At 33.1% G+C, this 13,661-nt stretch overlaps 1 protein-coding gene across 1 annotated transcript; it reads left to right on the forward strand.

Annotated features, from left to right (window-relative positions):
- The first annotated feature begins 7,385 nt into the window (after positions 1-7,385).
- On the forward strand, positions 7,386-11,245 carry LOC100244793 (polyamine oxidase 1). Its single transcript, XM_002264376.4, has 9 exons — positions 7,386-7,693; positions 7,802-8,051; positions 8,165-8,311; positions 9,152-9,398; positions 9,494-9,637; positions 9,748-9,897; positions 9,976-10,230; positions 10,786-10,867; positions 10,952-11,245. The coding sequence occupies exons 1-9, from the start codon at positions 7,564-7,566 to the stop codon at positions 11,014-11,016; spliced, it is 1,470 nt and encodes a 489-aa protein (XP_002264412.1). The 5' UTR covers positions 7,386-7,563; the 3' UTR covers positions 11,017-11,245.
- Positions 11,246-13,661: the final 2,416 nt, after the last annotated feature.

The raw sequence follows: 13,661 nt of genomic DNA on the forward strand, positions 1-13,661 counted from the left end.
TATTCCCTTTGGAATTGTGTTTTTTTTTTTTAAAATTTGGGATTTTTTTTTTAATATATATATTTTTAAAAAAATAATTTTTTTTTACATGGAACTCGTCTCTTGTAGAGACGAGTTCCCTTTGGAATTTTTATTTTTTTTTTTTAATTTGGGATTTTTTAAAATAAAAAATATATTTTTTAAAAAATATTTTTTTTTTTACATGGAACTCGTCTCTTCAAGAGACGAGTTCCCTTTGGAATTTTTTTTTTTTTTTTTTAATTTGGGATTTTTTAAAATAAAAAATATATTTTTTAAAAAATATATATTTTTTTACATGGAACTCGTCTCTTCAAGAGACGAGTTCCCTTTGGAATTGTGTTTTTTTTTTTAATTTGGGATTTTTTTTTTAATATATATATTTTTAAAAAAATATATTTTTTTTTACATGGAACTCGTCTCTTGAAGAGACGAGTTCCCTTTGGAATTTTTTTTTTTTTTTAATTTGGGATTTTTTAAAATAAAAAATATATTTTTTAAAAAATATTTTTTTTTTTACATGGAACTCGTTTCTTCAAGAGACGAGTTCCCTTTGGAATTTTTTTTTTTTTTTTTAAATTTGGGATTTTTTAAAATAAAAAATATATTTTTTAAAAAATATATTTTTTTTCCTAAAGGAACTCGTCTCTTGAAATTTTATATTTAAAAAAAAAATATTTTTTTTAGATGAGAACTTGTCTGTTAGGAATTTTGAGGAATTGATTTTTTTTTTTTTTTTTTTTTTTAATATATATATATTTAAAAAAATATTTTTTTTTTACATTGGGAACTCGTCTCTTGAAGAGACGAGTTCCCTTTGGAATTAATTTTTTTTTTTTTTTTTAATTTGGGATTTTTTTTTTTCATATATATATATATATATATATTTTTAAAAAAATAATTTTTTTTTTACATGGAACTCGTCTCTTGTAGAGACGAGTTCCCTTTGGAATTTTTTTTTTTTTTTTTTAATTTGGGATTTTTTAAAATAAAAAATATATTTTTTAAAAAATATTTTTTTTTTTTACATGGAACTCGTCTCTTCAAGAGACGAGTTCCCTTTGGAATTGTGTTTTTTTTTTTAATTTGGGATTTTTTTTTAATATATATATTTTTAAAAAAATATATTTTTTTTTACATGGAACTCGTCTCTTGAAGAGACGAGTTCCCTTTGGAATTTTTTTTTTTTTTTTTTTAATTTGGGATTTTTTAAAATAAAAAATATATTTTTTTTAGATGGAACTCGTCTCTTCAAGAGACGAGTTCCCTTTGGAATTTTTTTTTTTTTTAAATTTGGGATTTTTTAAAATAAAAAATATATTTTTTAAAAAATATATTTTTTTTCCTAAAGGAACTCGTCTCTTGAAATTTTATATTTAAAAAAAAATATTTTTTTTAGATGAGAACTCGTCTGTTAGGAATTTTGAGGAATTGTTTTTTTTTTTTTTTTTTTTTTAATATATATATATTTAAAAAAGTATTTTTTTTTTACATTGGGAACTCGTCTCTTGAAGTGACGAGTTCCCTTTGGAATTAATTTTTTTTTTTTTTTTAATTTGGGATTTTTTTTTTTCATATATATATATTTTTAAAAAAATAATTTTTTTTTACATGGAACTCGTCTCTTGTAGAGACGAGTTCCCTTTGGAATTTTTTTTTTTTTTTTTTAATTTGGGATTTTTTAAAATGAAAAATATATTTTTTAAAAACTATTTTTTTTTTACATGGAACTCGTCTCTTCAAGAGACGAGTTACCTTTGGAATTTTTTTTTTTTTTTTTTTAAAATTTGGGATTTTTTAAAATAAAAAATATATTTTTTTTGACATGGAACTCGTCTCTTCAAGAGACGAGTTCCCTTTTTGGAAATTTTTTTTTTTTTTTAATTTGGGATTTTTTAAATTAAAAAATATATTTTTTAAAAAATATATTTTTTTTTACATGGAACTCGTCTCTTGAAGAGACGAGTTCCCTTGAATAATTGTTTAGAATTTTTTTAAAATTATATATATATTTTTTTTCATGGAACTCGTCTCTTCAAGAGACGAGTTTGCTTTTTTTTACACACCCTCTCTCCTCTCTCCTCTCTCCTATTTCCTCTCTTCTTTCATGGAACTCGTCTCTTCAAGAGACGAGTTTTCTTTTTTTTTACTCACCCTCTCTCCTCTCTCCTCTCTCCTCTCTCCTCTCTCTCACCCTCTCTCCTCTCTCCTCTCTCCTCTCTCCTCTCTCCTCTTTCCTCTCTTCTCTCACCCTCTCTCCTCTCTCCTCTCTCCTCTCTCCTCTTTCCTCTCTCCTCTCTCCTATGTGGCAAAAACTACCCTATATTTGTAATAACTTCTTCCATTACAGTAATTTAAGCATAACTTTTTAAAATTGCTGTACTATTGAGAAAAGTCCCCCTCGTGCCTCCTATTTTGGAATCTCCTTCAACATCTAGGCCTTGATAAAGATAAAAATAAAATAAAAGAACAACCTAGTACGGCTATGCGGAAAACTAATGATAATAGTTGGCTTTTGGAAATGATTTTTTTATAATAAAATAAATATAAAGATTCTATTTTTTTTATTAAATATTTTTCTTTACTAAAAAAATATTATTTTATTTTGTAGAGACATGTAAATTTAATTTATATAATATAAATTTAATTTAATTCAAGTCTTATTAAAAATAAATAGTTTTTAATAAAATATTAATAGTAATATTATAATAAAATCATAAATTATATTTTTTATATAAAAATATACTATTATATGTTAGAAAATATAAATATTAACATCTTTGTAAAAACATAATATTGTTAAAAATGAATAATAATAATAATAATAATTTAAAAATAACAGTTGTTGACAAATTTAAAATAAACAGCAAATAAATTTTTAACTTTTTTAATATGTAAATGAGCCAAATTTTTTATTACATGAACATATTTTGTATTCAATTAAGAACATGGTATTTTGAAATATTTTGATTTAATATGCAACTAATTAGATTAGTTTTTTGAATTTCAAATCATTCTTAAAAATTAAGAAATTCATTGAAAATTTTAAATTATTAATTATATTTTACTTAATTTAGAATTTAATAAATAAAGTTAAAAATATTTATATTTATATTTTTAACATTAATACATGTAATGATAAATATATACGTACTACATGGTATAAGTATATAATATTTGTGATTTACCCTTAAGAAAATATATTCTAAAACAAAATCAAATATGATTTAATCTATTGTCTTATTTTATCATCTTTAAAATTATTATATTTATTTTTAAATAATATCTTTAATTATTAAAACAATAGTAACATACAAATATTCATTTAAATAGTATAACATCATAATATAGTTGAAAAGCAACTACTAGCCTATTGGCTAGAGATCATTTGAGAGAAGAAAGGGCAAAGGACAAATGGAAATGACGAAGAATTTTTTCTATTATGTTTTGTGTACTAAAATGAGTAAAAGTAGGGAGTGTTGGGATGTCATTTGTTTTGTATTCGGGTAGGGCCGCGGAGTATATTTGGTTCTGTGCCAGTCAGGGGCTTCACAGAGCAGAGTGGCCTCCCCAGGATTCGAACTTAAGACCAAGGTCTTTTTGGTTGCCCTCCTGGTACCATCTGCGCTGTTTGGGTTAAGGTCCCGAGTTCGAATCATGGGGACGTCACCCACAAGGGCCAAATAAACAAATGACCCTATAAGACTCTGCGCTGTCCGGCCCATTCCGGATCTGATGCCCCCGTCTGGCACGGTTCGGTGGTACGGTTGGGCACCAGAGCAAAAAAGGCCGACGTTTATGTTGGGACGTCATTTGTTTTGTATCCGGGCAGGGCCGCGGAGTATATTTGGCTATGTGCCAGTCAGGGGCTAGAGCTCGCTTCGCAATGTAAGAAACCATTTTGCATACAATATTGGGATTTAGCTAGAGTAAAGTGAACAATCAAGGAGTCATTTGATACTATTTTTTAAACAAAATGATAGTCAATCTCCACATGTTTCGTTCGAGAATGTAGAATTGGATTGGCAACAATATAAGTGGCGTTGATGTTGTCATATAACAACAAAAAGGGATGGGAGAATGGAAGCTGCAATTCATGAAGAAAAGATTGTATCCAAATTAACTTCGATAGATTTTGTATTTGGACGAGAAACCACTTTCTATTTGGAGGAGCTCCAAGATACCAAGAAAAAAAATAAAGATCTCTAAGATCTTTATGTGCAAACTAAGTGTGAAAATTGGAAACCAAATTATGTATCAATTTGAAATCATTTCCTGTGAGCAATATGTCATCCACATATACGAAACAATCAGCATAGCAGCACTAGAGTAAAAGATAAACATGGAGGAATTTGCTTTAGATTGTGTGAAACCTCAACGAGTCCAAGAGGAACCGAGTTTAGTATACTAGGCACGTGATACTTACTTAAGATTATAAAAGAACTTTTTCAATTACTTTAGATTGTGCGAAGCCCCAACGAGTCTAGGAGGAACTAACTTTAGCATAGTAGGCTTATGATACTTGCTTAAGATCATAAATGACCTTTTTCAACGTACATAGATAAGAAATTAAAATTATTAGAATAAACAAATCCAAAAGATTGAAATATAAACATTTTTTCTCTGAAGTCGCTATGTAAGAAATCATTATGCACATCCAACATCTAATAAATATATTATGCATCCCACTTGAACACATGGTTTGAGCCATTTGGTCTATATTCACCTTTGATTCGATGCCTAGAACAAGCTCAGAATCAGTAATACCTTGAAAATCACATGTTTAATAATAAAAAAATATATATGCTGATCCTTTTGTTTTAAAGGAGGCCTATTTGCTTTTATTTGTCTTATTTGAAAAAACCTAAACATCTTTGAAAATTAAGGTGTCTTTATAAAGTTTGAATCAAGGATGAAATTTTCCATAAATATCAGCGAAATATCACCGATATAAGCTCTCATCGATACAAAATAGGGTGGCGAAATTTCAACCAAGTGAAATTTATAAAAATATCGACATGTAACATACTTTTAGGAAAGTACCACAGTAAGAGATTTACAAGTTAAAGGAAATTTCAAATAAAAGAACTTCATAACTTCTCTAAACCATGTACACCCAAACATGGTAGTATCATATTTTAAAATAAAATATTCATTTCCTAATATTCATAGAAGGTTGTTAATTGAAGGAGATCAATTAGGTGCATGCATGATAATAATGTGTCAAAGTTTGGGGTATAGGTGGGAGGTGAGAGCAAGTAGGAAATATGGTAGTCATGATAATAATGTTTGAAGCTCAAGGACAATTAATTTGGATATCAATTTAGAGAAAATTTGGGAGAATAAAGGTATTTTGAGAATTCATTTAGATGCCATATATATTGATTTCTATTTGAGACTGAAAACGAGAGCCATATTTTCATAAATTCTAGCCAACTTTTATTTTTTGGCCAACCTTTACTTTCATTCTAGCCTTTTGTTGCTACTAGTGACCTAAGGAAAACAATTCGAATTGACTGGATTTGAGAAACCTTCCCACCTCAAGAATCGACTGAAAATTAGTTAATGAAATTTATAAAATAATCCTCTAAATAATATTTAAAATAAATAATGAGTTAAAAATTGGCATTTTTTATGACACCTTACACCTCCATGATCCATGTTTGATGACTTGATAAGGTATAAATAGTTACTTGAATAATACAGATTCATTGGATGAGATTGTGACTTCCAAAGATGAGCATTAGTGCAACTTGGTGAAGGGTAGCCTTAAGAATCAAAGTGGATCAACTGGCGTCAGTAGCTGCAAGGGTGTGTTGCTATGGGCAAATTGTGGTACTGCAAGTGCGCATCCCACTACCAACATTCTTGTAGACAAGGCATGCAACATTGAAAGCACATGGTGGTATACTCATGTGGCCCTTGACCAAGTTGTGAGTTTTGACACATAATTTTCCTAATAACATAAAATTTTTAAGTGGTAGAGTATATATGTTTCCGGATTTTCTGTAATTAAAAAAAATAAAAAATCTATTATGCCTTGTGAAACCATCCTTGATGCCTCCTCTTGTTAGATTTAAAATGTTTCACAATGTTGGAAAAGGTAATAGTACTCTCACTTGGGGGAGCCTAAGGATGTGGGTGATGGCATGAGCAAGTGCGAAACTCTATTAGGGCTTGCGCACACTCAACTGTGTAATGACTTGAGCAAGGCATAGGATCATGGATACAGAGCCATGAACAAAGTATAACACATATTTGACATCGGCGGCTGTGTGGGATGTTGGCAACTTGGAACATGGGTTACTTGTAGGCAATGCTACATGCATGGATCTTGGGCATGGCCAAGCTCATGAGACCCTATAACACATGTGAAGGATTTTGATGGTAAGCATTGAGTGGCTTGGTGAGACACATACATGGGTGCATGCATGCAGACCCATGGTTGCCACTCATATCAACGGCATGTTTGGCTGAGGCAAAGAGCAAAGGCCTGTTGGTTGACATATGCAGGCAGTTACTGAAGTAACTGATCGATGTATGCATATGTAAGGCTCTCAAATGAAGTCACCTAGCATAAGGAAAGCTATTCATCTGTAGACATGACATGGTTCCGTTGCAAGGATCGATCGATGCATGAGTTGCGTCATCAGTCATGTGTGAGGGGAAGCTGAGGGCTTTGAGAAACCGGCAAAATAGGCGGCAAAGTCTGGGTTTGCCCCTCCAAAACGTGGTAGTTGTTTGGAGGAAATAATGCATAAACCTTATTGTCACATTTGAGGAGGAAATAATACAAGTTGGGAAAGAGTTTTCTAGTACGTTATTCTGTGTTGCTGTGTTGATTGTGTGGGTTGGCTAATCACAAGAAAAACAAATCTTAATGACAATAATCATCATGTGACAGCTAGCCCCTTTTATTTTCTTATTATTCAAAAGTTTTGGGCACTTTACAGGAATGGTCACCACTAAAATTGTCGAAGAAATATAATAAAATAATTGTTGTAGGAGAAAAAAAATGGAGAAGAATAATAAATAATTTATTTTATACATATATATTAATTATATTAAAATATATATATAGTATCCACTTGCACAATTATTCTCATAAACAATTGATGTTTTTTACGGTACATGTATTTAACTCGAATAATATTTTACAGATTCCAAAAAGTAAGAAATAGTCAGCATCTTGGTCCCATGACTCCCATCTACTTTCACATTTTTTCCTGCTTGCTTTCATGGGAAGAAAGGCGTTTCTTCCCACCTCCAATGTGCATTTCTTGCTGTCCTTCGATACTATACATCCTCACCAACCCCACATCCCAGAAAGGCGTTTATTCTTTTCAAGAAAGGATCCATTTTTTTCTATACCCCACTTTTCAAGGCGCTAAAGCCACGAGTTCTTTTCATGTTCTCCTTTTTCTTTTTCTTTTTCTTTGTTGTGGCCGTCGTCTCCTTGTGTTGAACTCCTTTATCCTATGTAATAAAGGAGAAGGGAATCAGAGAAGGAACCACTAGAGAGGCAGGGAGAAGGCTCAGAGAGAAATGGGGATAAGAAGAACAAGGTTAATGTTGGCTTCCCTGATTGTCATCATGGGAACTCTTTTGGGTTGCCCTGGTGCTGCAACCGCTAAAAGAGCTCCCACTGTTATCATTGTTGGAGCTGGCATGTCAGGTGATCAACTACTGAACACACTGCCTATTGTATATATCAGTTTCTCATATCAAATAATCAATCCTATTTACCTGGAGTTGTGTTTTTACCCCACTGATCAAAATGCAGGGATTTCGGCTGCCAAAACATTGTCAGACGCTGGAATTAAGCGAATATTGATACTAGAAGCAACGAATAGGATAGGTGGACGCATGTACAAAGCAAACTTCTCGGGGGTGAGTGTGGAACTAGGGGCCAACTGGGTATCGGGAGTTGGGGGTCCACAAGTGAATCCCGTTTGGATTATGGCTAACAAGCTCCGACTCAAATCCTTCCTGTCTAATTTTCTGAACCTATCTTCCAACACCTATAAACCAGAGTAAGCATCACTACTTGTTGTCATTCTCTGTCATCTACATCATATTTTTCTTTTAACTCTTCTATTGGATTCGTATAGATAATACAGAGAGTGGGTAAAATATGTACATGCAGGGGTGGAGTGTATGAGGAGTCAGTGGCAAGAAAGGCGTTTGAGGTGGCTGAGCAGGTGGTGGAATTTGGCACCAAGGTTTCCAAGGATTTAGCAGCACGCAAGCAACCAGATATTTCCATTTTGACATCTCAACGCCTCAAAAATTAGTTAAGATATTTTCATTTTAGTGCTTTGCATTTTTACATTAACATATACATAATAGAGGAGAAGACCTTCACGTTTTCATTCTTAAAATTCTTGTTGGTTGGAAGTTTTTTACGAGATAACAAATTATTTAATATACCACCTAAAACTTTTTTCTTGTATTTGTTGCTCTATCTTCTTGAACTCCCAAAAGAAAAAAAATCCTTTTTTAAAAAAAAAAAAAATTCTAGAAATCAATCATTAAAATATTTTAAAGATATTTTGAACTATAATTATTTTAAAAAATGTTTTTAACTTTTCTAATATTTAAAAAAAAAAAAATACTAGAGACCTTTTTTAAAATCAATGTTAAATGTACCCTTAATTAAAAGAGAAAAAGTCAAAACAATTCCCCAAGAATCCCTATCTCTTTTCTTTCCAGGATTTACATGTTTAGTTGTGAGAAAAAAAAAACATTTTCAAAGAGATGAGAACTACTTTTGATGACACGTAACCTAGTAATTCACAATAACACGTATGTTCTTGATTTATGTGGTTCCTGAACCACATTCAAACATTGAAATCAAAATCAAAATAACTACATGACTCATGAATACTTCATTTCAATGATAGAATATCTATCTCCAAATTCTTTCCTACCGACCAAATGCCCAAACGCCCAAACGCCCAACTTTCTTTAGTCCTTGCTATGTGCTCTCAGCCGATTTCGGAAGCATCATTAAAATCCCTGAATTTTTTCATCGTTCCGGTGAATAAACTTTCTTGAGCATCAGGCACATGTTAAATCTTTCAATCATATTGATTAAAGAAAACACTAAACTTTTGTTGAACTGACTTGTCAGTTTTCCCAAAACACCCCTTGAGATGGTCATTGACTACTACCTCTGTGATTTTGAGAGTGCGGAGCCACCAAGAGCCACAAGCTTGCTGAACTCTGAGCCATCTTCTACATACTCCAACTTCGGTGAGGATTCTTACTTTGTCTCAGATCCAAGGGGTTATGAGAGTGTTGTTCATTATGTAGCACAGCAGTTTCTCACCACAAATGCAGCTGGACAAATCACTGATCCTCGTCTTCAACTTAAAAAGGTCGTTAGAAGTTCATTTCACCTTGCTATATCGTATTTCATGGTCTAATCCAACTAACTACTAATTCCGACTATTGATGCACAAACTCATCTCAGGTGGTGACTGAAATAAGCCGTTCCCCAAGGGGTGTGGCTGTCAAGACAGAGGATGGCTTGGTGCACAGAGCCGACTATGTCATTGTCTCTGTCAGTCTTGGTGTCCTTCAGAACGATCTTATCAAATTTCATCCTTCCTTGCCGGTGTGTTATAGTTCCAGTTATAAGTCATAACCCCATATTTTCTTTTCTCCATTGCTACGAAACCTACAGAACTGACTTGACCTTGAAAATTTATCCAATGATGCACACAGCAATGGAAGATCCTTGCTTTGGACCAGTTCAATATGGCTATCTATACCAAAATATTCCTCAAGTTTCCTTACAAGTTTTGGCCGAGTGGCAATGGCACAGAATTCTTCTTGTATGCTCATGAAAAGCGTGGTTACTACCCTTTTTGGCAGGTAATTCAGTTCATAACGCTTCCTGAAAACTTGTTCTTCAAAATGTGACCAAGGTTTGATCGAAGTGTGTGTTTGTAGCATCTAGAAAGGGAGTTTCCGGGAGAGAATGTTCTTTTAGTAACAGTTACTGATGATGAATCAAGAAGATTGGAGCAGCAATCAGATTCTGAGACCAAGGCAGAGATCATGGCTGTCTTGAGAAACATGTTTGGGAAACAAATTCCAGAAGCTACAGATATATTAGTCCCTAGATGGTTGTCAAACAGATTCTTCAAAGGCAGTTACTCCAACTGGCCAATTGGAGTTAGTCATCACCAATTCAATCAGATAAAGGTAACAACATTTATTAGAAATTCATCAGGATGAAATCAATTATTGCTTTCAAAAGTGAAAAAATTTAACTAATCAATACATAAAAGAGAGAGGAGATGGTGATAATAAGAAGCTTTCTAACCTAACTAAATGATAAATTAAAAAAGAGAGGAAGAAAAAAAGAAAGAAATGGAGATATGTCTGCAACTTTCAGGGAAAAAAATTAATATCTTAATATTTCTGGAACAACTCCAAAATGAATCTAGATTTCAACCAACCCCACATAGCGGTTATGGATACTTTGTTGAATTAACAAACAAAAAAACAAAATAAATTCCTGGTTAACCTTTTTTCTCTCTCCTTTAAGTTATTTATTTTTTGATAGGTTATTCTGGTTAACTCTTTTATTGGTAGTTACTAATAAAGGTTCCACATTCCAAGCTTCTCACCATTTTTTTTTTCCCTTGAAAGGTTTTCCAAACTCATCACCATTATAGTGATGACTGATCAATACACTTCTGTCATCCATCATTCTCATATTTACACTCTCTAAATATATATATACATATATTGTAGGCACCAGTTGGAAAGGTTTATTTCACTGGCGAGCACACTAGCGCAGCCTACTATGGTTATGTTCATGGAGCCTACTTTGCAGGTTTTTTGCTCTTCGTAATTGGTCTATAATGTAAACCAGCTGTTACATATAGGGAAGGATCTAACACAAAAAATGCTTTCTCAGGTATTGACACTGCAAAACTGATGACCAGCTGCATCAAGAGAGGAGCTTGCTCTTACAACATTTGATTAAAAAGAACTTAAAAATATGAATTCTGCTATTTCCCACCACTGCAAGGGTATTCTACTCATGCATTTCACATGCATGCATTTTCGATTTTACACTATATGTATGTGTATATGTGTAGATGTGTATTTATCTGTTTATGTATGAACATGAGTGAATTTATTGTTGCCAGTGACCTAAGCTATGAAAGAAAGACATGTTATATCTGTGCATATGCATGGGCTTCAAACATTTGTTTTCTACAAATGCTGTGAAAGAAATCATGACCATATGCAAGCTATGTAGTGGCTAATTCACTGAGTTTCCTGCAGAATGGAGACATTAGAATCACATTTCTCCAGGTTTGTGTCTTGTGTCACAGGCCTTGCATTTGGGGAATTCAATGCTATACAGGAGGTCTCTTGATTTCAATAACTTCCATCCTGGAAGAGCTCTGATTCTTGGTTTTTGGATCTTCTTGCCCCTAACTGGTTCGATTTGTTTATTCTCGTCTTTTCTCTTGCTTTCTCTCATCCATAAAATATAATAACGAAAAGAAGACATTGTTTTCGTTTTTGTTTTGTGATGTCAATGTTGTTAGGTTTTGAAGAAGTTTTGTTTGCTCTCCTGTATTTTTCTCTTGCTTTTTCTTGTTCATAAAATAAAAAGTTGTTTCTGTTTAGTGATGTCAAAGTTGTCAGCTTTTGAAGGTTTGATCCCGCTACATTATTATCCTGAGAAAGCAGTTAACCAACGTTTTGCATTTTCAAGGTTTTGGGCAAAGTTAGGGACACCCACTCAAATTATCCACTAGAAAAACCTTGGTTCGCTTACAACACTTGTTAAATAATTTCAAAATAAATCGACCCTTATTTGATCAAAACACTTCACCACATCAGTTGGGATAGGTAAGTAGAACATTTTTATTCATGCAATGAGAATATGTAAAACAGATGGATCTAAAGGATTTGAAAAGCCCTTGTTGGTGTAGCACGAGTTATGTGATAGACAAATGCCCTAATACAGGCAACACCAGCACCCTCCCAAATAGATCAAGAATATTGACGTTGTGTGATAGACACACCTCATAGTACCGCCCCAGCTCCCCTCCCTTTTTGCCTTCTCTCTATAAAGAATGATGCAAATTCACTATGAGTACTCGTTTAGAAATCAACTGTGTGGCAAGTTATGTGAGAGCAGGTTTGCTTACATTATGAGGGAGGGGAGTATAGATAGGCTAATGGTTGAAGTAAACAAGTGAAACTTCTATGTTACCTGTAGAACTGAAAAGTTTCTAATCGAGGTTTAAGTAATAATTTGAGAAAAAAGGCAGAAACAAGATTCTGGAAATCTTATATTCTCACAGGAAAATGCAACTCTTTTGCTGCGTAGTCTATTCATAGATTGCCACTTATCTGGTGCCACATTACCAACTCTACTAGCATAGATTAGGTGCTTCCTACCTCTGGACTGTAATGTATGATTGTGTCAATACTCCCGATGATGCTTATGACTCCATATTTCTTCCTGAGCCACAGCGTTACAGCATCTGGGCATGAATACCTATCTCTTGTTAGATGTCCTAGTATCCCAACTACCCACAAAACATAGATGTCTGCTCATGGCTAATGCTATGGGAGTTTTCCTACACCTCTAGGCGGAGATGACTTCATATGCACCCAGGGGGAACCATTGATTCCCTTCGATAATAGAAAAAGGTTTCATATTCCTCCAAATATTTGACTAAATGACCTCATATGTGACTCAGTAACCTCATATATTATCTGTGGTTTGATGATATTGGCATACTGTCATGATGCTAATACATCTATCTGACTCAAGAGCAAGGCTTTGCGGTTTCAATATAGATGTGGCACATTTTAGTAGTGCGTTGTAGTAGTCAAATCGGCCCTCTCACCACTAAGTACATAGGGATTGCTTCGAGGGTCTTAGTTTGGTGGGCAAAGTTGAAGACTTGCCGAGGTGGGTTTCACATGCATCAAGCTCACATTGGCCAAAATGAGAGGGAAGAGGAGACCATTACGTCTCAACAACATGTCATCACTGCAGGTTTCTATGACATTTTAGGATAATTAGTCTGAGTTACATTTCAGAATGATAAAAAGCCTCAATTCATTGCCAAAAGGGAATGGGAAAATTTGACTCGTATCTCTCCAAATTCTTCATATCCTCCCATAGCTCGAAAAGTTTCTTCTCATACAGGTACCCTCTTACTCCACTCAGTCCCTTCTCATACAATGCCACTTGTTAGCCTCCTTCAATTAAGAACCTTATTTAAGCACTTCTGTAATAAGATCATGTCAATCATCCTCTTTCTCAAATTTACACGAAGGAAAAGCTCTTGAGAAAATAATACTTGCAATTGCCGCCAAATTCATAAGCTTGTGGTAAATGAGTCTTCTCGTCCCATACATTCAAATTTGACTTCTATCAATTCTCTCTCTATTATGTTCCTATATCTTTCATCCCCTCCTTTACAGACATCAACTAGCTTCCAACCTTCATGAGTCACAATCAGCAGCATTATCAATTGTTTTTGATAAGCTGAGATAAATTTACTAAAAGGAACCAAATTACACCATTGAAAGCAATTTCATATACAGGACCATTCATATCTAGGTATTTAAAATCTTCCAAATGCTTAATT

Source organism: Vitis vinifera, chromosome 1, assembly GCF_030704535.1.
Source record: "Vitis vinifera cultivar Pinot Noir 40024 chromosome 1, ASM3070453v1".
NCBI lineage: Eukaryota > Viridiplantae > Streptophyta > Magnoliopsida > Vitales > Vitaceae > Vitis > Vitis vinifera.